Below are 26,425 nucleotides of genomic sequence, written 5' to 3'. Positions count from 1 at the left end.
AAATTGAGATGAAAGTTGTAACTGATAAGATTGTGGAGTGAATTAGGAGAGATTAAAGGAGTAAAAAAGGAATGGAAAATGTGGAGTTAAGGCTAAAATACTTATGTATCCGGATGACTTACGAATTGAGTGAAAATAAGGGATTTTGGAAATATTTTAAAATGGTAGGGAATAATGAAAATTATGAAAAAGAAAGGTGTGTATATAAGTAATTAATCCTTAATTTTAAATCAACACATTTAATTGTTTTATTTTGGAAGGTGGGATACAAAAACAATTCAAGTTTCTGCATTTGAATTTATTTTATTTTTTTCGAAAACTGACAGACTTGGTTGATTAGTCCGTCGATTTAATGAAAAAATACCAAATGCAAAAACCTAGAAAATCGACTCTGCCCATCAGTTTGTTATAGGATTTCAAAAACAAACCAAAGGGCAGAGTTGGTTCTCTTAATTTTTTTTATAAAAAACATTTATCAAAAATTATTTTATACTTCTAATATTGAATAAGGATCAACTAGGGTAGAAATAAAGTACTAGGACGAACTTTTCTTTGGTGTCAAGGTAATAGCCATGAATAATCATCTACTTCGGGAAGGAGTAGAAGATTGAGACATATTACTCTCTCCGTCCACTTTTAATTGTCATGTTGTGCTTTTCAAAAGTCAATTTGCCTAATTTTCAAAGTGAAATTAGATTCGATATTTTAGACAAAAAATTCAGATATTAAAAAACTTTACGAAAAATATTATAAATCACAATTTTTTTGCATATCAATATGATAAAAAATACATCGTAAAATAATAGTCAAAGTTCTTATCATTTGATTCTAAAAAAAAAAAACCATGACAAATAAAAGTGGACGGAGGGAGTATGAGATATACAATGCATTATACAAAGTCAGAGACGCATAATATGATAATGCTTCAACATGGTTATTCTATTCCACCTCTTAGAAAGAAATAGTTTTAATCAAAATATATACTTAATAGCATAGCGATACATTTATAAAAACTTCTACCCCGAACACACATAATAAAACCACAAATAGTCAAATAAAATTCAATCCATAAAATTATAATTTAATAACAACATCGTTATGTAAGGTCATAATGTCAAAGAAATTAATACCGTAAGACATTGTACATCTTGATGATCGACTAATTAAGAACAACCCCATATGTAAATTGTGCTTAATTATCAAGATTACATAAGCATACTATACAATATGTTGTTTTATTTAAATACACTCATATATTTATATATATTTTCCCTAACTAACACACTTTTTCTTCACATGTCCAATCGTACTCTTTAAATTCAACAACATATATTCAACTAAGTTGATTAAATAAGATAATCATATAAAGCATGCAAATCATATGGTGATGACTGGTGATTTGCAAGAGTAGTCCATTCTAATTCTTGTGGTGAATATGTAACATTATTAGTACTATTGTATAGATGATTTAATAATCCATCGTCTTCCTCGAATCGAATCCTTTTTCGTGGTAATTGACAGCCAGATATATCAAACTCGGAATCATATTCAACCTCGAGTTCCTTAACATTTGATTCAGATTCCTCGCATAGGGATGGTAACGACAAGGGTAAATACGAATAAGACTTGCAGCTAGGTCTAGAACCTGAAGCACAAACTTTTTGTTCTTCCATTATTCGCTCTAGAAATCTTCCTTGTGCTTCAAGTTTTATCTTCAAGTTTCTTTGAACCTTTAAGAAAAAAGATTAATCTTAGTTAATAATTTGCAAAACATGGATGAAAAAAGATTAATTAAATTATAAGCTTAATTAGTTTACCTCGAGATGATCACTTAATCGTTTGTGTGCATCCATATGCATTTGTAATGCTTCATTAAGTTGAGCGCCCCTGTATAAATCGACATAGAGTTTAACTTCTATAAACTATAGTATAAAAGAACTTTCACCTAATATTTATAGGTATTGTAAATTATTTGCGGATTTTTAATTATAATCCGAAAAAATAAAAAAAATAAAAAACATATGACCCTTTTTTAGTAGTGAACTTAGTATCAACCTTATGTATGTTATAAAGTTTCATTATATACGTATAAATATTTGATTGTGAACTCAGTTATTATTAAATATTTAATTTGATATCATTATGAAAATTCATAAACTTTAAATTCAGAATCCGTGTCTGTATTAATAAGGAATGGAACAGTGACTCACGCTGTAACACTGAAGTTTGGCAAAATTTCTGATATGCTTCTCCTTTCAAACTTGCCAACTATATGTTAAAAAATGAAAAGCAAGACAAAAGAATTTAATATAGAACTTTAGTATATGTTATTTTATTTACATAATTAACTTGTATAAAAAAAAAGAAAAAAAAACTTACTTTCAGGGTCTTCACGTACAAATTTTGACATACGGTATTTCTGTTGCAAATCGAAAGAGAAAATAAGGATTGAATAAATAATATCGAAATTAGCTATAGTTTTGATAATTATCAAATGTAACAATAGTATCCGAAATTTGGTCTGTATAAGTTATATAACTATTTGCTCTATATCTTAAATATACAGAACAAATTTAAGAAAATTCTCGCTATATTCAATAATTCTTTTAAATCCTCACTATGAGTTTTTTCAAGGATCTCAAGTTAATACTACAATATTAATTGAGTTTACAGTTAAATATTTATAGATATTTGATAAATTTCTTAATATATATATAAAAAAATTATGAGCAAAAGTTACTAAATTCACGTGAATCTGTATCCAGGCTTATGAAGCTACTCCGATCCGCTAATAGAGGCAGATCTAGAATCCTAATGTTATGAATTCTGAATTATAGAAAATACATTTTATTAAATTATGAATAAATTATTTACACAAATGAAAGAAATCATCACAAACACAAAGGATATAATAATAAGAAAACCTGTAGGTGGCTTTTCACATGGAAGATTGTTAGACCAGGAATCCCCATAACCTTCAAAATTCCTTTTGGTGTTGCTCCTGCAAGCCAATATTTAGTTTTTTTATTTTAAGAAAATGAAAAAAAAATAAAAATTGGTGAGAGGATAATTATATGGTAGAAAGCTTTTCAAATTCAACTGAAGAATTGTTGAAAATAAAAAGAATTTTCACAACATGAAAAAATGAAAGAGAATCAGGCTTGTCATAAAAAATCGACATGCTTGGCTCAAGAAAAGGAATTAGGTGTGCATGTCGAAGACATATTTAGCCAAACAAAAGTGAATCTCATCGTCACTCATTATCAAAAAGAAAACAATCAGGCCTACACGTGAGGGGCAATGTCCAAACCGTAATTAAACAAAGAAATTGAAGTTGAACACTCTTTAACTGTTAAACCTTCTAAGATAAAACGATCACACACTTCAACAAGGATCACTTACTTTCCGGACCTCCGAGCTGACTAACTGCCTTCTCAAACAGATCATGAAGCTCTTGAGTCCATTTCAGTCTCTCCTTTGATGAACAATCAGAACGATTCGAAGCCATACTGGAACTTGGCTGCTCTCTGAATTTTCCAGGCATTGCAGAGAGAACTCTGCCAAAGCTTATAGACAAAGAAAGAAACAACACTTAAATAAGTAAAGCTGTTGTGAAGATAATGTTAACAAGTTGATGGATCCTATGGAAACAGGGTAGGTATAATACCGATAAATTTTCGGAACAAACCAAGCTATGTGAAAAAGATATTCCAAATTCCAAATGATGTTGATTTTTATAATCATTTGGTGAAGAGAACTAAACTCATAAGCAACAAGAAGCTAACAAGATTGGCACTTCTCAATTGGAATTTGAGTGTACAAGACAAAATAAGGCATTTCTACAAGCCAGCTTTTCAGTTTTTGGTTCATACTGTTGGCTAAATCCAAATAGTACACCATAAAATAAAATAGTAACAAACCAGATATGGAAGTTATCAGGTCTTTCTTTGGAAGTCGTACCTGTAAAGGCATATAATCAACATAACTATGTATTTCATTGACAAATAACTGTGAACAATTTAACATGATAAAGGAAATAGAGTAAATTAACAGACTTTCTAAATATGTATTGAGATTGTGTTAAATTCTGAAGATGGATGAAGGAAATAAGAGAAACTTCATCTTCTTTTTGAGCATATATAGGTAAAGAAAGATTACAATAGCATGTCCATTACAGGTGTAATATTTGCTGTACTATTCTGTTAATGGCCAGAAATAGAATTATGGCTGCTCTTTCTCTGATTCATGAGAGGACTACTGTCTGCTCCGCTTCAAGGTACAAGACGGGCATTTGTATTGCTTTATACTCTCAGCTTTAGCAGGTGTTATCTTCACACACTTGCCATGGTACCACTTCTCACAGATGTCGCAGCCAATCCAAAACTCATCAGCACTGTAATTCCCACCACAGCTTCCACAGAGTGTTTCACCGTGTTCTTCTTCATCCTCCTGGTAACTTTCATCTTCCAGCTTTGGGGTGCTTTTCACCTGACCATCACTAGATCTCTGCATAAAATGGGGAAATTTTGACTTTAGTAATGAAGGAAAGAGTGAGCAAGCACATAAATAGTAGATCATGACATACTGAGGAGAAACTAAATAAACGTATCATGGTGTTACTGAATACTAAGGAACAACAAATTAAAGGGAAGATAACATAATAGCTTTGATGTTTCCCTACCTTTATGCTACTACCACGTGATTTGCTCCCACTATCTGCACTGGGCTTATCTTTTATAGGTTTTCTTTCGGTCACAACTTCAAAGACAGTCGGCACCTCGTTGATCAAGCTGAATAGACGCTTCCTGTACAAAAAGTATGGAAACTCAGACTAACAAGAACTTCCTCGCAGAAAAGTTACACCACAAAGTAGAGACTTCCCAGGCGAAAGTTATAAAGAACCAAATCAGAAAGTTGTCTGGAAATAGCAATTAGCAAGTAGAGTGACACTAAATTGTGATTCCTTTCACCTCTTGCAAGCCTCCACACATCCACCACAAATGAAGATGGTGGAGTGGTGAAAGAGGTGAATAAGAAGTAAAAAACACTGCCACTAGTAGGGAGCGCTACCTCTTTAACTGGGCGTCTGGGCCCTACATGGTGAGAATATGGATTAGTGCGGCTAGTGTGTTCCAGATACCAAATGGTTATATCTAAAAAAGATGCTGCCACTGAATTTTGAATCAAATGCAATGCCCAAGAAAAGAAGAATCACACAAATACTATGAGAAGTACAAACTATGAGATCTCTAGGAAAGAGAGTGCCTTGGCAAACATGTGCTACCATCCTTAACATTCTCTCTCTCTCTCTCTCTCTATCACACTCCCTGGGGTGCGACCCCTCCCCGGACCTTGCGTGAACACCAGATACTTCATGCACCTGGCTGCCCCCTTTTTTTAATCCACAAATGCACATTCATCACTACTAGAGATGCAATATATCATTAGGAAGAGAAAAGTGTCTCAAGGCTAGTTATTAGCACCAGCAGCTGTCCCCTAAAGAAAGTGGAACCAGAAGAAATATCAAACCAGAAAACATAACGTATATCCTACATGTAAATAAAGGTAATGTGGTGGCTAGATAAATGAATAGACTATTCCGAAGTTCTTTGCATGTTTAAGTTGCATAACTGTAGAGGTTCCTTCACTTCAGATGTCCCAACATCCAAAGAAGCAAGATACAACTTTAAATAGAATGATCAACCCACCAGAAATCCCGGGGCAAGCGATTGAAGAGTAAGATGGATGTCTTAGCAAACAAAATTCAAAACTGGCAATACACCACACCACACATGCACAGCAGAAATAGTTTCTCAATGAAACCCAATACTTGAAGACATATATAAGAAAGCTAAGTTAAGTTGGTGAATGATCTATGGACTCGCAGAAGATTAAGAAAAAAACACATAAAGAAGCGTGTTTGTGTACTTAATAGATGGAGTTACAAAGATGGACTTCAGAACTCGTGTAACTGACTCTAAAAGGATGGGGTACACAGACATGGAGTTACATGTAATCAAGAAAAATGTTACAACCTCAATACTCGACAAGCATGACATAAATATACAACCACCAGAATGCATCCCCTCTGCCCCATCAGAAATAATCTTCAACCATACAGACTCAAGAAGAACTCATCTTTTGGACTAACAGAATTTGTCACATTTCAAGATTGAATGAAGTGCAAGCTGTAGAATTTCAACCTGATAGCACAGAGCAACCATTTATTTGCTTGAACCAAGCACTGTCACCACCTAATGACAGTCTTAACAATACATAGCGATCAATACTCCTGATATTTTCAACCTGACAGAAATGTGGACAAAACAAGGCTGGGATTTATCTTCAGAGTGATGCTCAATGACTGGGAATTAAATAAGGCGACTGAATTTTACAGTACTTCGGAAAGTATTGGTGGTTTACAGGAGGGGGCTATAGATTCTGGTGGAATGGGCATAGTAGTGGTTCATACAAGGTGAGTTCAGCTTATAAAGTATTGAATCAAACCAATTAACAGGTTGAGAATTGGCCTCGGAAGCACATCTGGAAGACAAAGACACCACATTAAGTGGCTTGCTTTGTTTGGTTTTTAACAAAAGAGGCTGGTCTTACCTGGGAAAATTTGAAGAAAAGAGGTATCTCTCTCTATCCCAGATGTTATTTATGTGGTGAAAGAGCAGAGACAACATCTTTTTCTTCATTGCAAGCTAACAGAACAACTGTGGAGAATCTTCACTAATCTTAGAGGCATCACTTGGATAATGCCAGGCAAGATATCTGATGTATTACTTAGTTGGGAGGAAACAGGAGTTAGGCAAAGGATAGTGAAAGATGGATAACTGTCCCAGCAAACATTTGGTGGACAATCTAGAAAGAGAGAAATTCCAAATGTTTGAAGCTCTGAGGAATTTTGTGCAAAAGATCAAATTGAACTGTATTTTGCTCTTTTGTTTTTTTGGTGTACAGTTCTACCCAGGAGAAACTGTAGAAATTCTCAATATGCTAGATTCCATTTAGATGGTCAGAATAGCTTCAGTTTCTTAGAGACATGTTTTGTAAAATATGGCTTCAGTACAACATATACATTGTTTTGTTCATTTACATAGATACACACACACAAGTTACCTGTTTCAAGAAACAAATGCATAGCTATCCAACAGGAAATCCTCATTTCTCAGAAGAAGAAAAGCCTATTTTCTCCATAGCCAAAAACAGAAGAAGCAAACATGAGCAACGAATAGTTCGAGATTTTGCAATATTAATGTGATTTTTTCCATTAATTTTACTGATTTTTTTTGGCTGCAGCCATTACTTGTTCAAATTGTTGTTAATCGGTAATTCTTCTGTCAGCAAATACAGTCTTCTTCTCAGATTCGCCAATTACGACAGTTACATTAGCACCATCAGAGCTGATTCCAAAATGAGGACCAGAGCAGGATGAAAAGACAATCAAGGTGCAAATATGGGATACTGTGGGCCAGGAGCGGTTCGGGACTATAACAAGCAGTTACTATCGGGGAGCACATGGGATTATACTGAGATTACATACATTGATTAGAACTTCCTCTGGCCATAAATAGTAGAAAAATAGTTTAAGTTTGGATTAATCACCTCCCTAGCATCGCATTTTGTCTGCATCTTTTTGTTATTTGCGTATTGCTTATGATACTTTTTCTTGCACCTGGTATCACTGAGAAACCTTGCTTGTTTATTCTAAAAAATTGATTGAATTAATTTGCTCAGTTAGCCTTTTTAAAATTAGGTGCATTGAATTAATTTGTACAGTCTGTGTTTTAATTAGATTGCTTAATAGATGTATATTTTTGTTTTTTGCTTGTTAGTTGCACTGTTTTTCCTTTAATTCTAGACTCTCTGGTTGTTTTGGTGTCAATTTTGGTGAACTCCTGATTATTTTTCATTCTTGTTTCCTGCCAGTTAGTTGCACTGTTTTTCCTTTTTCTAGACTCCTTCGATTGTTGTAGTGTCAATTTAGCGGAACCTTTGATTATTTCACTTGAGTATTGTTATAACCTGTGTTAGTGTAGTCGGGGTTTGATGGAAGTTTAAGGTCATATCCTTGATTGAGGATGGGTGTGAGGGCGGTAGGGGTGGGTAAGGGTACCAAAGGGTGCTTCTAGGTTGAGAGTTGGATCTTGGAACATAGGGACATCAACAGGAAGACGATAAGGGTTGGTGAAGTTTCTTAAGGAAAGGAAGATCATTGTAGGTTGTCCAGGAAATCAAATGGGCAGGAACCAAGGATAGGGATGTAGACGGATTTAAGTTGTGGTACTTAGGAAGCTTGAGGATTAGGAATAGCGTAGGCATCTTAGTAGATAGGAAACTCGGGGAACAAGTGGTAAAGGTTAGGAGGGTGACTAATAGGATGATGGTTATTAAGATAGCTTTGGGAAGGATAAATTTCAACATTATTAGTGCATAAGTTCCACAGGCGGTTGAACAAGGAGGTCAAAATGCACTTCTGGGAGGAGTTGGACGAGGTTGTGAGAGGTATCCCGTAGACTGAAACTATTGTTAGGAGGAGATTTTAAAGGTCACATAGGGATCACTTTAAGAGGATATGACAATGTGCATGGCGGTCTCGGCTTTGGGGACAGAAATGAAGGAGGAGTTTTACTTTTAGAATTTGCAAAAGCTTTTGAGTTGGTGACATATCGTAGTTCAGTAGTCAAGACTGAGATAAATTACTTGCTCCTTAGGAAGTGTGATAGAGGTTTATCCAAGGACTACAAGGTTATCCAGAGCGAGAATCTTACAACCCAACATAAGCTTGTGGTAATGGATTTAGATATCAAGTGGAAGAAGAAGAAAAGGGCTACATATACCCAACCAAGGATTAAATAGGGAGGCCTGACAAAGGCGACAGCCTAGGAGATCAAAGAAAAGTTGGTGGCTATAGGGGCTTGGGGGAGTAGCGGGGATGCAAATAGTATGCCGACCAGGATAGCTCAGGGAAGCAATTAGACTAGATATTAGGGGTCTTAAGGGGTAGCTAAGGCGGGCATAAAGGGATTGTTGGTGGAATGGAGAGGTGCAAGGAAACGTGAAAGCCGAGAAGGTTGCTTATACGATGTTAGTGGAAAGCTTAGACAAGGAAGAATAGGGAGAGGTATAAGACGGCAAAGAAGGAAGTGAAACTAGCCATCACAACGGCTAAAACAACATCTTTTGAGCACTTGTATGAAGAGCTCGAGAGCAAACGTGGGAATAGAAAGATGTATAGGCTCACAAAGGGAGGATAGGAAGAATCGTAGCTTGGACCAAATGAAGTGCATGAAGGATGATAATGGCAAAGTGTTAAGAGAAGAGGCCAACATTAGATAGAGATGAAAAAAAGGTATTTCAATCCTAGGGATTCTAGTAATGTAGGTGGATAAGGCTACAGAGGTTGAGGGGGCTATTTGTAAGATGAGGAGAGGAAAAGCGATTAGGCCAGACGTGATCCCAGTGGATTTTTGGAATAATACCAGCAAAACAAGTTTGGAGTGGTTGACTGGTTATTCACTGTCATATTTAAGACGGTTAAGAGGCCAAAAGAATAGAATTGGAGTACAATGGTTCCATTGTACAAGAATAAGGGTGATATTTAGAATCGCAACAACTACATGGGTATCAAGCTACTAAGTCATAATATGAAAGTCTGAGAGAGGGTGGTCAAGATAAGGATGAGGAGGGTAGGGGTGAATCTAGGAAGGCCCAAGGGCAGTGGCAGAGCCAGAATTTTCAATAAGGGGGTTCAAAATCTGAAAAAATAGACACATGAAGTAGCCGAAGGGGGTTCGACATCTACTATATATACCTAAAAAAATATTTTAACCATGTATAAATAATATTCCGCCGAAGGGGGTTAAGGTGGTTCTGCCACTGCCCAAGGGGTGTCACGGGACACGGCTTTGTCTGAAAATATGCTATATATATATATAAAAGACAGAAAAGAGAAAAGATATATACTACACAGTGTTTAGTTTGACATAAAGTGGCACGCAGCTCAGTTTGTTACGCGTCAATTGCTATGTGGCCGTGAGTTCGAACCTGGACAACTTTGCTTTTCTTCTTTCTTCTTTTTTCTTTATTTCTGTTCTTCCTTTGCCTTCTATTTTTTATTTTTTTGATATTTTATATAAAAATAAATATGTAGCTTTTCTTCTTTTTTTCTTTTTTATGTTCTTCCTTTGCTTTTTATTTTTTATTTTTTTGATATTTTATATAAAAATAAAAATGTAGCACTATTATAATAATGAGATAATTTTCAAAACAAAAATATATCCAGAAAAAGTTTTAAATTTGTTTTAATTACTTTTTGGAAAAGATATAATAGTATACGTGAATTGTGTTATATATATATATACTTAAAAGGTGACACCGCTTGCAAAAAATCTTGCGTACGCCATTGGAGGAGGGGTGAATCTATCTCCAAGAACCCACACCGATTCATGCCGGGGTGATCAACTATAGAAGTCATTTATCTTGTACAGAGATTGTTGGAGCAATATAGGGACAGAAAGAGAGACTTACACATGCTCATTGACATGGAAAAGATAAATGATATAGTCCCTAGGGAGGTCTTTTAGAGATGTTTGGAGTTTAAAGGTGTACCTGTGACTTATATTAGGGCAATTAAGGGCATGTACAATGGTGCCAAGATACGAGTTAGAATAGTGAGAGGTGACTGACAACACTTCCTGATCATGACGGGGTTTCACCACAGGGCAGCCCTTATCCCGCTCCTATTTGCCTTAGAGATGGACGAATTGACACGACATATTCATGGAGAGGTGTCGTGGTGTATGTTATTCACAAATGCCATAGTATTGATTGACGAGACGTGTGGTGCAGTTCATGATAGGCTGGAAATTTCGAAATAGGCCCTAGAGTCAAAGGGTTTTAGGTTAAGCAGGACTAAATCAGAGTATCTGGAGTGCAAATGTAGTAACGTAATTCATGAAGCAGAGGAGGGAGTGAAGATAGATGCACAAGTCATACCCAAGAGAGGAAGTTTCAAGTATTTTTGGGCCAATAATTCAAAGAAACGGGGAGATTGATGATGATGTTGCACATCATATTGGAGCGGGGTGGGCGATATGGAGGCTTGCCTCCGAGGTAGTGTGCAATAAGAACGTGTTCTCAAGGGATTAAGGGTAAGTTCTCTAGAGTGGTGGATAGACCAACTTTGTTGTATGGGAAAGTAGAACAAATTCAAGATAATTAATGACTCAACACTTACAATGGCTTTTCAGGACATTGAAATTGTGTTGCTCAACATCTAGAATGTTCAAATATAGCCAATTAACAACTTTACAACAAAGAAAAAGTTATCCCCTTTTTTTTTTTTTGATAACCGAGAAATCCGTCTGTGACCCGCCCTTTGGACCAATCACAGCCTTCTAAACTCGGTGGATTATGGGCCCGCCCCTCTACCCTTCTCCACTTAAATACCGGGCTTCGCTTTGCATGGTGTGGACTTGAACCTGCGACCTAAGCCACAAATCCTCCACCTTTTGCCACTTGACCTAGGCCTTGGGGGCAGAAAAAGTTATCCCCTTTTTCCATGAGACATCAAAATAATAGCAGGAAGTTCGGAACTACATACACGAAGGGACAGAGATGGCCATAGTAAAAAAATACTCAGCATAGACTCTATCTAGAATTTTGAAAATATCAATGAGCTACATGAAAAACAGTGGAGAGAGATCCCACATTTTCTAAAAGTAAATCCAATACTATATACGTTGATTTATCTTAATTAATAACAAACAAAAGAGTACCTTTCGTTTCGATTAAGACGAGCTCCAAAATAGAAAGCCACAGAAAGCAACCAACAATCACTGTGAACAGCAACCAGGGATAGCCAATCTCTACGATTCATTCCATCCCTAGCAAAATTTATCCCAAGTGCTGGCTCTGGCAGCTCAGGTGGAACTTCCTCCGCAGGAAGGTTGACTTCCCAAGTTTCATTTGGATGTCCATAAAGACACAAATTTTCCTTCTCTACACCCAAGTAGTAACACATTTTAACACAAAAAAAGCATAAAAACAGAAAATGTCAAGACAAGTCACAACCGGTCTAGTTAAAACTTCATTTAAACTAAGATTTTCACTTTGTTCAAATTCTCCTTGTTAAGAATATTTCGAAAAAAATACATTTTCTTTAATACAACCATTTTTTTTAAGAAACTTTGAAGAATGTTACCAATAATGTCTGGTCAATCAAGCAAAAGCCAATATTTTTTAAAAAAAAATGTTTCAATTAGCCTAATTTTCAAAAATTCACTTTGTAGACTAAAAAAGTTCATTGATTTAGCATCAAATATTCAGATTAAGCATATCAATTTTTCACCTTCAAAGCTAAAAATATAAAAAAAAAATAAAAAAATGAGGACTTTTTTGACGGCAACTAAAAGCAAGAATCCACGATCTACAAAAACCCAGAAAGTAAATTAAACAAAAAATTACCTGGATCACAGAGATTATAGAATTCATCCACATCTGAAAAAACAGAAAACAATTAATAACCAAATTGAAAAATTTATAACATTAAAAAGTATGCATGAAAATAAAGTACCATCAGTTAAAGCACGAAGTATCCCAACACGACGAGTACTGTAATCTTTGAAGATCTCTTCTACACTTCGAGGACTTGAAGAAATTGAGGCCATTTTTGTACCTCAACAACAATTTATTCTGAGATCTAACAAAAGAAGGAGGAAAAATTACTGGGAACTGATATTATAATTTTTCGAAAAATTAAAGGCAAATAAGATAGCTTATAATTGTGGGAGTAGGACTATTTTTTTATTACTAGATAGATTCTTATAATTTGATTTATTTAAGCAAAAAGATCCTTGCTTGTTTGGACAAAAGATTCAAAATATTTATTTTTCAGAAATAAATTATTTATTATGTTAAAGAATAAAGGTGTTAGGTTAATTTATTGGTGAAAAAATAAGTATTTTTAAGTTGTGTCAAAATTGGGGGAAAATAGCTTTTCTAAAGATAAAGATTACTCAATACTAAAAACTCTATCTTTACCTTAGCTATAAATATAAATTATTATTTTTTGTAATACACTTAAAATTGATTTTTAAAATATTTTTGAAACAAGATTTATATATGTGTGTGTTCCATATTGAAATTATAATTTGCAATGTGGTTAATCCAAACAACAAGCTATTGAAAAGTCAATTGACAATTTTAAGTCAAAATTAATATATATTGTTGATTTGTTATAAATTATCGATGCTAATCTCCTTCATTTCTTTGTATATTTACTTCTTTGTACTTTACATCAGTGTACGGATGAAAAAAAAAAGAAAAAAAGAAAATAAATATTTATTTAAATTTTCTAAAATTATATGTAATCACTCCATTCCAATGCCATAAACCTTCTTATTTAGAAGATCAATTATCTTTATTATTTTGATGTCATGACATAGACCCCTTTGAAGGTAAAATAAGAATGAAGCAAAAATAGGTACTAAAAGTTACATTGTTTGGACGCTCCAAAAATATTGTCACACTCGTGTCTGATATTTCAAAAATGTTGGCACACGTATCTTGCCCACCAAAAATGCACTATTTTTAGAGGATCTGAACGCACCTGATGGCACTTCCGAAGAGTCCAAGCAACATAGCCCATTAGCATATAACTTCAAAAGTTTGTCGTGTCAATGGAAGAAACAACACATTTCCAGTTTGGCTGTTAATCTGGACGAGAAACATCAAACTTTTTTTCATTCAAAGCTGTTATCTTTCGACTTTATATTACAAGATCAAAGAATCCATAAAAATATTATCTTGAACCACACAACTAGTGAAACCTAAGGAATATTGAGACAATTTTCAAATTATATATAATCTTTAGATGTGGTTTCCAGATAGTTTCTCATATCAAAAACAAAGAAGTAAAATCTGTCAAGCTTAGATAACTCCAGTTACCAACTGGCTTATCCTTCAATAATCAGTTTTCTTATAATTAGTAGTAAATAGAATGATAATATAGCAGGAAAAAGAGAAGCATGACATAGGGCCTACACTCGTAAGCCCGTGCAATGCACGGGCACACCCACATCCACATCTAGTATTGACAAAAGAGTACACAAGAGGAGAGCGTTGGATCCAACTGTACTCTATCACCACACAGAACAATGGAAATAGAGATTCCACGGGATGCTCGGTTTAGAAGGCAAGTGATATTGAAATAACAGACTTAAATGTTGCAGAAGAAATAAACAAATAAACAAAGTGCACATTTCTTTGCATGATGAAGACGAGACGGGGTGCGGCTTATGTAGCATTTGGTGGAAAACTATAGTAGCTAATGTCCACTCATCATGTCAAGTATCGCTTAATGCCAGCTTTCTGCTCAGAAGTAAGCTTGCTAGGGAACTTGATGTTAAACTTTACTCTCAAGTTGCCTTTTCTGCTAGGTTCCTTAGGAATGGGCATACCTTCTCCTTTGATAACTTCTTCATAATTTGGACTAATGATGGAATTAATTGGTACAGTTAGATTCCGTCCATCAAGGGTTGTTATTTGTGCAGTGTATCCAGTAAGAGCCTCTACCAAGGGGATTTTCTGGGTGACAACGAGGTCATTGCCATCTCTCTTGAAGACACTATGCGGCTTCTCATCAATTATGAAGACAAGGTCTGATGGAATTATGCCTCGTTGCTCGTTTCCTTTTTCTGGAAATGTTATTTTAGTCCCCTTCTTCCATCCTGGTTTGATATCAATCGTTAGAATTTCCTCTGTCGTACTGGGTCTCCTGTAGAAACAACATTCTGAACAGGATTAGAAACTTTTACTAGGAATCAACTGGAAATATAATTAAAGGAAATTGAAAAAATACAACTCAACATTCCAAAACACCAAGTGCTTCACCAGCAGGAATCCAAGGACCTGTTGCTTCTTTCAAAAGTAGCAGAAAGCACTTCGCAATGTGAGAAACAAAAACTTCACAGTGATTGGGTTGAAAAAGAGAATTGACATGAACCGACACACACATATAGGAGAAATGCCGATCTGTGGCACACAGTTCGAAACTCGGCGATAATGAGGCTGCTTCTTTTTTGAGAAGGTTAACTGTTTATAATTATGTAATGAGGCTGCTTCTATATCCTCCTCCCCACCTAAGTACCAGGTTTTGTTTGCGTCAGAGTTCGAATGAATGACTGGTATCATTTCACTGGAGTAGTCATTTGCACACCCAAAAATGTGCTAACTTCAAATCCCAGCAAAATTAGCAACTTAGCATTAAGCTTCACTTGAAGAGACAATATATATGTATACTCTTTACATCATCAAAGAAAATCACAATACATATGTATGTGTGTGTGTATAATATATACACGTTATATTTTCCGATCCAAAGAAAAGTGATAGATTTTATATTTTCTTCCGAAATTAAATTCCATTTAAGAACTTCCCAATTCCCTACAACTAATTCCTTCTAGGGAAAAAGCCAAAGACAAAAATGGTTACGTAATTAGAGGGACTACAGAATTACCCTGATAGTAAAATTCATACCAAGCAGTCACTTAAAACTTTCAACCATCCAAATAAAAGAATACAAAAAGCATTCAAAAATAATAGTAATAAGATAAAAGTGTTTGTAAGAACTAGCATCAGACTTCTTTCCCCCATTATTCTACTTTTCCTCTCTTCTTTTATTTTGTTCTTCTATAAACCCTTGAAATTCTATATAATAATAAATGAAATAGGTGAACATGTCGTGCTTTCCCTGTGCATATGGGAAAACATCCACGGACGCCTTCCAAAAGAGAAACGAAAGATGAAAAACAGGGACTCTTGAAACCAAACAAGGCTTGAAAGAAAATTAGAAATAGCACCATAAATATGCAAATGTTTTTGTCTCAAACAGACATCACAGGAGGACAGCCACTTCTCTGTCTTGATTTACCATCATCTTTCAAAAATGTGACATATATTTCTTAACATTCAGAACAAGCATGGACCTTATTGCTTATGAAAGGAAAAGGGAAGAGGTACTTATCAAAAGAAAAAGGGTAAAGAGGTAAATACCTTGCAATTTTTGAGACTCTGATCTTACCAAACCAGGGAGGGGCAACAAGCAAATGGAGCACAAAAAAAAAAGTTGTATTAAAATACTCAATATGACAACCAACTTGTTAACTATTGGGCACATGCTGTATAACTTTAACACAATCGCAGAAAGTTTAATAACTATGCTGTCAACCATTCATACAGTAACTTCTACTCACAGCTTGCAGGTAATAAACTAAATTAAGTGGCACCAATAAATACTCAAATCATAAGTGTCCTTCCCTAAAATGATGTTTTATATCTGTGCTTCACATTCTCCAGCTAGTTATCAGTACATCCTCATTTTGGTGAGACAGATTGATTAACTCATCCTACTTCTGGAACACACAGTGAGATTACTTAATGCCACTGGTGGTACCAAATTACGATACTGTAGACCATTTTACTGAGAAATGCAAACACTAAAATGATCGTGTATTTTTTTCATAAAGTAATTCCAATTCTTGATCACAGTTTCTCCTTTTCCTTTATGCTAGTCTATCGCTTATTGTCAGGCCTGAAAACGGGTTCGTGCATACGTCAACATGAGAACTTGCCCTTACTTTCTCAGCATCAATAATGCAGAAAACGGAAGAGGAAAATGAGCCTATGATGAATTTGTAGAAGCAGAAGCAACAAGCTCTTTTATTACGCTTCAACACTTAAAGTCATAAAATGAGCTTATTTCAGAACTTGTGAGTCTTTTGCATTGTCTAGAATCTAGATCATCATCACTCCATTGGAGAAGGTTAAAGAATACATCATGACCATGGTTGAGGTTATAATACGGATTTGATAACAAATCTAAGGTCATCATCTTTGTATGATATAAATTTCTACTTCCACACTACGTTGCTGGGTCTGGGAGTCTGATAAGGGTGCAGATCTAGAGGTTGGATCCTTCATGCTCAAAATTTTAAGATTTGGGGTACTGATCCAGGTACAAATAAGGAGTGGAGATATGGCTAATAATTCAAACATTTAAAAATAGAGCTATATGTCTAAATTATGAGACATTATGTGGAAAGCTTACAGAAAGTGGTAGTCCTTCTAGTTCATATCAAGTGAATTGTTGAGACTTTTTTCATAATTCAAATTAAGTGAATTATTCAAAGTTCAAGAACATTGATCAGATTATATTTACCCTTCATTTAATGAGGTTCTGAGCTACTTTATATTTTCTTGATGACTAGTTTGGAAATAACTAAAAAGGTAATAATAGGAAAGTAGCCTTTAATTTCTGTCCACAAATATTTTTCTTTAGGGTGTGCATACCCCAACAATTCACTCAATATGGACTACAGGGAGTAATATAAGAAAAATGACTGACATAGAAATTTCTATATATTATTTTCTTCAATTTCACCTCAACCCTTTTATTTTGATTACCAAAAAATCTCATTGTATCTGTTCCAAATTTCTCCATTGATTTTGGTCAAAGCACCCAAAAATCAATGGACCAAATTCGATAAAGATCCACACCCATGTCGTGATGACACGAGTGCAGCATCAAAAGAGAAAAGTCCAAGCAACTTAGCTTCTAGAGATATGTAGTGATATCAAAAGCAAAAAGCGCAAAAAAGCTCTAAGGTACTTGACTTTAAGAGCAACTAAAACGTGGGCTTTAATGAAAAAAAGGCGCAAATAGAAAAAAAATGAATTTTTTATTTTAATTTATTTTTATCAAGTAAAAGTATTTTCATGCTTATACATGGTAAAACAGATCATATACAAGTGTATACCAAAAGGTAAAGAATCTACACTATGATTCTCTACAAACTCCACCCAATCATCTATACAACAAGGGACTTTCTGATTACACCAAAAGAAAATAAGGAAACGGAGACTACTTCTCAACTGAGAGAAGCTCGATTCTACACCTTCAAAAGCTCTCTTATTCCTCTTTGCCAAGACTACCAACTTTAGCGCAAGTGGAATCACTTTCTAAGCCCTTTGTCTTATCTTCCTCCCGCTCTTCCAAGTTCCAACCCAACATCAACTCATTCACTGTTTTTGGTATTGCCCAAGGAGTGCCAGACCACATACACATATTGCACCATAATCTCATGGTTATCCCACAATGTAAAAGAAGATGATCCATATCCTCACCCGCCTCTTTGCACATGTAAGTAACACCAACTAACGCAGACAACCTTCTGTTTTCTCAATCTTCTGCTATTAGAATCACCCTCTAGTATCTAGCCGAGTGAAAAAACACAACTTCTCGGTGCATTTGGAACCCATATTGCATTATGGAAAACAAGGTCCTCCCTAATCAACAATTATTCATAAAAGGACTTGACCGAGAACACCCCGCTATTCCCAAGCCCCACCATCTAACATTGAAATTATCCATCAAATTGACTTTCTCATGAAGTACGGCTAATAATCTTTGCAACTCATTCACTTCCTAATCTTGAAAATTCCTTCTAAATCTCAAATCCCAAAGTATCTCTCTACCTTGTGCACCCCCTAATTTGATGAATTGTCAAGTCTCTTTGACAAGAATACTCAAACTCTAAAATTCATCATTCAATTTTATGTTCCTACACTAGCTATGTCCCCAAAAACAAACTCGCCTCCTGTCTTTATCCTTGAATGAGATATTTTGCACAAAATTATCCCATTCCTTCATGATATTCCTTCACAAACCACAACCGAAAGGTGAAATGATATCTCTAGTCTTCCACCCACTTTCCATACTCCTATAGTTATCAACTATCACTCCCCTCCACAGAGCCTAGACCTCCACCCGAAACTCCACAACGATTTACCTAGTAAAGCTTTATTAAAAACTTTTAAATCTTTAATTCTGAGTGCCCCTATTTTTTACGAGATGTGAGACCAAGTGAAATTTTCTTGTCCCATGCACCACATCCAAAGGAAATTTCTACGAGTCTTTTCCAACTTTTCAGTGACCGAAGTTGGAGCATGAAACTGAGACATGCAGTAAGTGGGAATGCAAGACAAGGTGCTCTTAATAAGCAAGTCCTTCCCACCCTTTGACAAATATCTTTTCTACCACCTTGCTAGACTCTTCTCGACCCTCTGAAGATATATATATGTTTAGTCCAAGACAAGTAAATATAAGCATGAATAACAAATATATGGACAAAGAAATTGATTTTTTTTTTATGAAAAAGTGAAATACCAAATTGTTTAATGTCGCCTCTTCGGGCACAATCATTCTCAAGGAAAAATTTATCTTAGAACCTTAATGAAGACACTAAAGGGCACATTGAGCGAGGCAAAGCACTCAACATGTTTTGAGCCTTGCTTAGGGGCTTAAGTAAGCCTTTGACAACCCTAGGGATGTGTTAATTGATCTAGCAGCTACCAGCAACGGAAGTTCAGCTATAACTAGTCAAGAACTTCTCCCACATTCAAGCAAAAAGGAATTTTCCGACTGAACTACCTAACACACTTCACACTACAGAAAATAACAATTGGCCACGATATGCTCCATTTGCACAATATAAATGATAATTCAGCCTTAACAAGGTTATGCTATAAAGACAAAAAAGGAAAACCAAACCAACTGCCGACTACCCAACATAAAAATGCATCATACATAATCCTTCTCTCTTCCTCTTCCTCTGACCCCCCCACCCCCGTCCCGCTCCCTCCCTCTTTTTAATAAATATTCATATTCCTTTCTCTTCACAATTTGAACCCCTAAAGTGCTTGAGACACATACAATGAAACATAGTCCCTTTTTTAACAATTGTGGTGTCTGGGTCAGCTTGCACGCACCTCGACTATTCCACTAGATACGTACCACTTGCCACCGGCAACATGTACCTGGTAACTCTGTCCACCAAGGCTAGAATAGATCGGAAGAAATCACTTAACATTTTTGTCTCTTCTAGGATTTATACCTCCCATTGGCAACATGTACCACCATCTTTAACACAAGGGTTTTCATATTTGAGTTCAGCCAGTGCATTAAATAGCATTCACTCAGATCATCCCATTGTAAAAACAAAAATGATAAATACAAAGCTATTGCCACCACATTTAAATTAAACATTAATATGAATCAATCAACTATGCCTCAATCAGATTAGTTAGGATTGTACTGTATAAATCTTTCTTTTCAAGTTAAGTCTGCACATAAATGATTCTATTACAAATTTTTAACTTAAAAATCAACCACCATTAACGTGACCATCTCCAAAAGATATACCTCAATCATGAGCATATCCATAAGATATGCCTAAATCCTTGATATCTATACGCAACACTTTTCCTTCATAGAGGTTCTCTAAGTCTCACTCTCATCCCTACCCAAACAACAAGTCTAACTCCTGACAAACATCAACTTAAAATTGTTTATTCAAGAAAAAAGGGGAAAATGTACGATTTTTATCACTGAGGGCATACTCTGAAAACTCACCCAGTAGCATCAGTAACTTCTCTGGATATCTTCATCTTCTTGGTGGTTCCCTTATATAGATCCTCCAAACTACAAGGAAGGTTCCGCTCTATCGGAGCAGCCTTTCGTGGTGCATTACCAGATGCACCTTCGCCAGCAGCATTCCTGAACGAAGTGAAAATATCTTCCCCAAACATACCCCTTGAAAAACTTGGACCACCAGCCCGTCCACCCATATCTCCCATCCCACCATACGGGGTCGAAAACCCAAAGAATTCGGAGAATATATCATCAGCACTACGCGGGTTGAATCGAAACGACCCATGACCACCCCCATCTGAAGGGCCGGAAAATCCACCAGCACCTGGCGGTGGCACCTGCCCTTTCAACCCCTCTTCTCCATATTGATCATACACTACTCTCTTCTGTGGATCACTCAAAACCTGCAATAAATTCTTCAAAATTAACTATAAATTTGTGGAAAATGAAAATAAATCGAACTTATGAAAATTAAGGTTACCTATTACATCTCAAAACTCAGAGATCTATATCTTTTTCTTGTTCAAAATTAACATCAAATTACGGAAATTGATCAGCACTTGAAAATTAGAATAATCGGTTATGCAAATTTCTGTTTTTTCTTCTCAGAATTAACAACAAATTCATAATCGGAAAAAATAAATCGAACCCGTGAAGTTTGAGAAGTGTAATTACATCGTAGGCTTCAGAGATTTGTTTGAATTTGGCTTCAGCTTCTTTCTTGTTATTAGGGTTCTTATCAGGATGCCATTTCATAGCGAGTTTTCGATAGGCTTTTTTGAGGTCATCATCTTTGGCATTTCGGTCCACCTGAAGAACCTTGTAATAGTCCACACCCATACTTTTCTTCTTCCTTCCTCCGACGACAATTTCAAGATTTTCTCTTACTTTATCTCTCTCCGACGAGGCACCGGACGGAGCTTTTGCTTCACTCTGGATGAGTAACGGGAAATTAATCCAGTTGGGAATTTCTAGTATTAGGCCAACCGATCACCGGTAATATTTTGTTTGGTAATAACTCTTTATATATATACTAGTAAAGAAAGCTCGGGCGCTGCCTGGGCCCAATATTAATAAAGTTAGTATAAATTATAGGAACCACATATTATAAGTACTAAATAACATCCTATTTCTTCTAGTTTTCTATTTATAAAAAATCCCTTAAAAATGATGTTTGCAGGATACATAGTGTTGTGCACGGGATACATTAGGTTTGATACATTTCACATAGCGGGATACATAGCGTTGTGCACGGGATACATTAGGTTTGATACATTCCACATAGCAGGATACATAACGTTGTGCACGGGATACATGCGGGATACATAGCGTTGTGCACGGGATACATAGCGTTTGATACATTCCACATAGCGGGAAACATAGCGTTGTGCACGGGACACATGCGGGATACATAGATAAATAAGGGATTTTTGAAATTTTAAAAATAAGTAGGGATAAATAAATATTAAGGTAAGTAAAGGAGTGTATTTAAGTAATTTGTCCATAAAGTTATATTGTTATTCTCTCTGTCTCATATTAAATGAGAATCTTACTAAAAATATTTTTTCATATTATTTGAGCACTTATTAAATTAGGATAAAATTAATTAATTCTTTTTCATTTTATCCCTACAATTAATATGACCATTCCTATATTGTATGTGTATTTTTTGTAACTCATTTCAATGTGCATTGATATAAACAAAGGGCAAAATGGTGAAGTCTTCCAATTTATTAATGATTTCTTAATCATCGTGTAAAGTTGAAAGTGTCATCTAATATGGGACGGAGGGAGTATAGTTTATGTATTGTTATAAAATTAGTAAAGATTGTTATAATATATTTTGCTCATAAGTGAGCTAATATAGAAATTTATTTGTCATTTGTCTTTTTAATTTCAATTTTAAATAGCAAATAAATGTAGCGATAAGATTGAGGGTAGAAATGAAGCATATCTTTCTAGATTTAAGTAAAAATAAATAGAGTAGAAGTAACATTAAGGTTATCGATAGGACGATTCATTCGGTTATTTTTAAAAAAATTATATCATTCAATTTTTCGGCTATTTTATAATGTATAACCAAAATTAAAATTTTAAAATCATCCCAATCCTAATTTGTGTGACAGAAGCAGTACAAAAATTAGGCTTTTTTTTTGTTGTCTTGTAGATATTTTAAGTTATTATTTATTATAAATTATAGTACTTTTTATTAAAGTTTTTAATAACATATGTTACTTTTTATGTTTGAGAGTTAAACCAACTTTTTTTTATATGTCTTTTAATTCTATATGTGTTTTGTCCTTTTCCATTTTGAAAAATCAATGCTCTCTCCATTTTATTTTATATGACATTTCTTTTTATAAATATATTGGTTATTCCCTCTTCTTATTGGAACACATGTTGACTTGTGGTGAATACTTATTCCCTTTTCTTATATAGTAATATATACATATTTTTTATTAACTTATGAATCTTTTAATTTTTCGTGTCAAGATATATGAAATGGAGGCTCGTATTCAAAGTCATATGCGATAAGAAGGTATTATCAAAATTTAAAAACAAGTTTGATGGAGTGGTGGTTACACCGACTATGTTGTATGGAGGTCTTGGCCAGTAAAGAGCTTTCACGTTCAGAAAATGAAAATTGTAAAGATGAGGATATTGAGATGAATGTGTGGACATACTAGGAGATATAAGATTAAGAATGAAGGTATCCGAGACAAGGTAATAGTGGTCTTGATAGAGGGAAAAATGTGGAAACGAAATTGAGATGGTTCGGACATGTGTAGAGAAGATACACAAATGCCACAGTTTGAAGATATGAGAAGTTGACTATAGATGGTTTCAGGAGAGGTAGAGGCATGACAAAGAAATATTTGAGAGAGGTGATTAGACGAGATATGACGTAGTTTTAGCTTACCAAAGACATGACCTTAGATAGGAAGTTATGGTGCACACAAATTAGGGTAGACCATTAGATAGATAGATGAGTGTTGTGTCTCTTATTTTTCTACACTATTAGTCTTAGTATTACTTTCGTAGTTATTTGTCTTTTGAGTTTGGTTATTACATGTGCCTTCTTTTACATTTTGATTATCATTTTATCTTGTTATAACTAGTGTTTAGGATGATTTGTCAGTTTGTCTATAGTATTTTACCATATCTTTCTTCATTTCACTTTTTTTTTTCTCTATATTGCTTAGCACTATTTTTATTTCTTGAGCTAAGGGTCTATAAGAAACAATCTTTTTACCTCTAAGGAGTGGTCAGGTCAACGTACATTTTATCCTCCTCAAACCTCATTTTGTAGGGATTATATTGAGTATGTTGTTGTTATTGTTGTGTAAAAATATATTTTGAGAAAAAAATGATTTTTTTATAAAATAACGTGAGATTATTGTTTGGTCTAAAGTTTGTTTATTAAGAATATTAGTTTTTTCTTTTTTGTAAAGGATTTTAACAACAAAATTAATTCAATCATTCACTAAATCTTTGATTTAAGGTTTGACGTAATAAATAATACTTCCTCCGTTCTAATTTATGTGACACTTTTCATTTTTTGAGAGTCAAATAGTTTAAGTTTGACAAGAAATTTGCACGTGGAATCTTCAATTTTTTTGAAATGAAATTTATATATTTGTAAACCACGTAAAAAGTACTATAAGTCACAATAATTGGCAATTCAAAATAATTAAAAGATATATAAAAAATTTACAGTCAAAGATAGACTTGTTTGAATCTCAAAATCCGAAAAATATAACATAAATTGGAACGAAAAGAGCACGAAAGAGCTAGAAGGATGTTTTATTTGACCTCGTGTAATAGTAATGTAAACTACTTGAATGATGAACGAATCATGAATTAATCGAATGATTACAGCGAACAATTAATATGTTCTCCTGACCACGCAAGTAATCATCAAATTTAGCATTGGTGAGTATCAAGATAAAGCTTCATGTGATATATATTCCTTCAAAAGACAAAAATATTTTTTAAAAATACAACACACAGAATATAAGATTTGATTAATTTTGTCATTTTGATATTTTAATTTTATTTCATTTTAGTAAGTTAGTTTTGGTAGAAAATTACAAAACAAATAGAGTCAATATTTTAGATATAAGTTTTATTTTATTTTGCAAAAGAGAAAAAAAATATAAACTATAATTTTAATTAATTTAGAGTTTGATAAATAAACTAGTGATTGTAGTTTTTTTTTCTTAATTATTTCTTCAAAAATGAGCTCAGTCTTATATGATATCGACAAATATCACAAAGAATTAATTTATGATTGTGGTCATGCTAATGTCATGCGTGAAAAATAAGGCATGGATACTTGACATTGACTGATTTTGTACTATGATGTTATCGCTCTATCGCTTGGTCGAAGTAGGGATGAGATCTATCGATGTTTATTTGCTTTTGACATTCCCTAACTCCTACATACGGGGAGTCAAATCTTGAAGTAAGCTCCTTGCCATGGATAATCTACTCAAGAGTCTAGGCCTCTAATTCTATCTATGTATGGGTTGTTGTTGTACTCAAATACGAGGGGTTCCAAAATGGATATGATTGGCCTCACAGGAGAGGGGAAGCAACTTGAAATTCTAGGCAAAATGTTCATTTGCTCTTCTAATGTAATAGGTAGTCGGGCATTCGTCAAGCTACGAATATGCCAAACATCTCAACAGCGGAATTTGATACCTCCATTTGATCAAAGTTGAAATTAATTTACCTAGAGGGGAAAATTTGTTTATTTTTCTCATAATTATTGGTCTTCTAGTTGGTCCTGGGAATAAGGGGTACACAATCGAACCCCATAAAAATATGACTCCTCCAGCTCATTCAAGTTTGAGCAGATTAATGCCTTACCATTTTATTAGCTTACTAGTCAAATTACACTTGTCTCGCACGGAAATTTAATATCATAAAATTTATAAAATAATACTTAAAATCTATCAATCATTAAAACTTAACCAATATATTATCTTACATACAATATTACGTAGTAACGAATATTAATAATGTAAACAAAAATGATAATTATAACATCTTATCATTTATGCTTCAATCACTCATCTTTAATTTGATTTTATAATTTATTCTTTTGCTTCCAGGAAGTGTTACAATTTGATATTTTCGGGGAAACAATGAACATCAACTTGAGATATTAAATTTTCTAATAAATAAATAATTATTGTTGAAGGAATGAATAAATTTTAAAAGACTGAAAAAAGTGAACAAATATTCTAATTCTAATGTGTAGAAAGTTCAGCCCTACTTTTTGCTTTACATATATCATTTTAAAGTTCCTCATTTAAATTTATCATAAGTAATTATTAAAATGGAAAATTAAAGGGAGAATGTATCATATTGGACAACAATTCAACTTATTATATATACTTGAAAGGAAAAAATATTACACAAAACTATTTAGTTTGTTTGGGTGTTATTTTGAAATCAACATACCAGAGTAATGGAGTTCAATTTGAAACAACACTTCTATTCCAATAGCAGTGTCGAGAAACACATTTATTACTTTAGAAAAAGTATTTACAACTTACAGTAAACTTGAGAATATGTCCATACTTCATATTGAATATGAACAATTAATTTATTTTGTTGTTATATGTATCTTTGGGATTAAAAGAGGCTCCAGTCTAGTCATATTCCTCTATAGGTCATCTGACACATTCTTGAACCCATGTCAAAAGTTTATTAATTCTTGTCTTTTTCTCTTGGTTCACTTCAAACATCAAGGTGCGATAAAGTTTTTAAGGTCTTTATTTCTTACAATGGCATACCAAATTTGAATTTTGTCTTCATGAGATGATATTATAGATCTTTAAGGAATTTTTTTTATTGTACCTTCAACAATTTCAGTAGGAAAAACTTGTGTAAATACTCTATTAACGTGTGTTATTTAAT

General features: G+C 34.2%; 3 protein-coding genes across 3 annotated transcripts; all 3 read right to left on the bottom strand.

Moving 5' to 3' along the window:
- Positions 1-1,346: 1,346 nt before the first annotated feature.
- Positions 1,347-3,552, bottom strand: LOC125871553 (myb family transcription factor PHL7-like). The gene is made up of 6 exons (XM_049552179.1): positions 3,403-3,552; positions 2,925-3,001; positions 2,380-2,419; positions 2,211-2,268; positions 1,818-1,887; positions 1,347-1,730 (listed from the first exon to the last, which is right to left on the bottom strand). Exons 1-6 carry the CDS (start codon positions 3,542-3,544, stop codon positions 1,347-1,349), a joined length of 771 nt encoding a protein of 256 aa, XP_049408136.1. The 5' UTR covers positions 3,545-3,552.
- A 555-nt stretch (positions 3,553-4,107) lies between these two features.
- LOC125871716 (PHD finger protein ALFIN-LIKE 1-like) lies at positions 4,108-12,715 on the bottom strand. The gene is made up of 5 exons (XM_049552366.1): positions 12,584-12,715; positions 12,475-12,507; positions 11,787-12,009; positions 4,682-4,805; positions 4,108-4,506 (listed from the first exon to the last, which is right to left on the bottom strand). The coding sequence occupies exons 1-5, from the start codon at positions 12,675-12,677 to the stop codon at positions 4,255-4,257; spliced, it is 726 nt and encodes a 241-aa protein (XP_049408323.1). The 5' UTR covers positions 12,678-12,715; the 3' UTR covers positions 4,108-4,254.
- A 1,415-nt stretch (positions 12,716-14,130) lies between these two features.
- LOC125871715 (uncharacterized) lies at positions 14,131-21,497 on the bottom strand. The gene is made up of 3 exons (XM_049552365.1): positions 21,173-21,497; positions 20,480-20,901; positions 14,131-14,785 (listed from the first exon to the last, which is right to left on the bottom strand). Exons 1-3 carry the CDS (start codon positions 21,335-21,337, stop codon positions 14,350-14,352), a joined length of 1,023 nt encoding a protein of 340 aa, XP_049408322.1. The 5' UTR covers positions 21,338-21,497; the 3' UTR covers positions 14,131-14,349.
- Between the last annotated feature and the right edge of the window lie 4,928 nt (positions 21,498-26,425).

This window comes from Solanum stenotomum, chromosome 7, assembly GCF_019186545.1.
Source record: "Solanum stenotomum isolate F172 chromosome 7, ASM1918654v1, whole genome shotgun sequence".
Classification (NCBI taxonomy): domain Eukaryota; kingdom Viridiplantae; phylum Streptophyta; class Magnoliopsida; order Solanales; family Solanaceae; genus Solanum; species Solanum stenotomum.
Note: the sequence above shows the minus strand (reverse complement) of the source record. Positions and strands in the feature narration are given on the sequence as shown.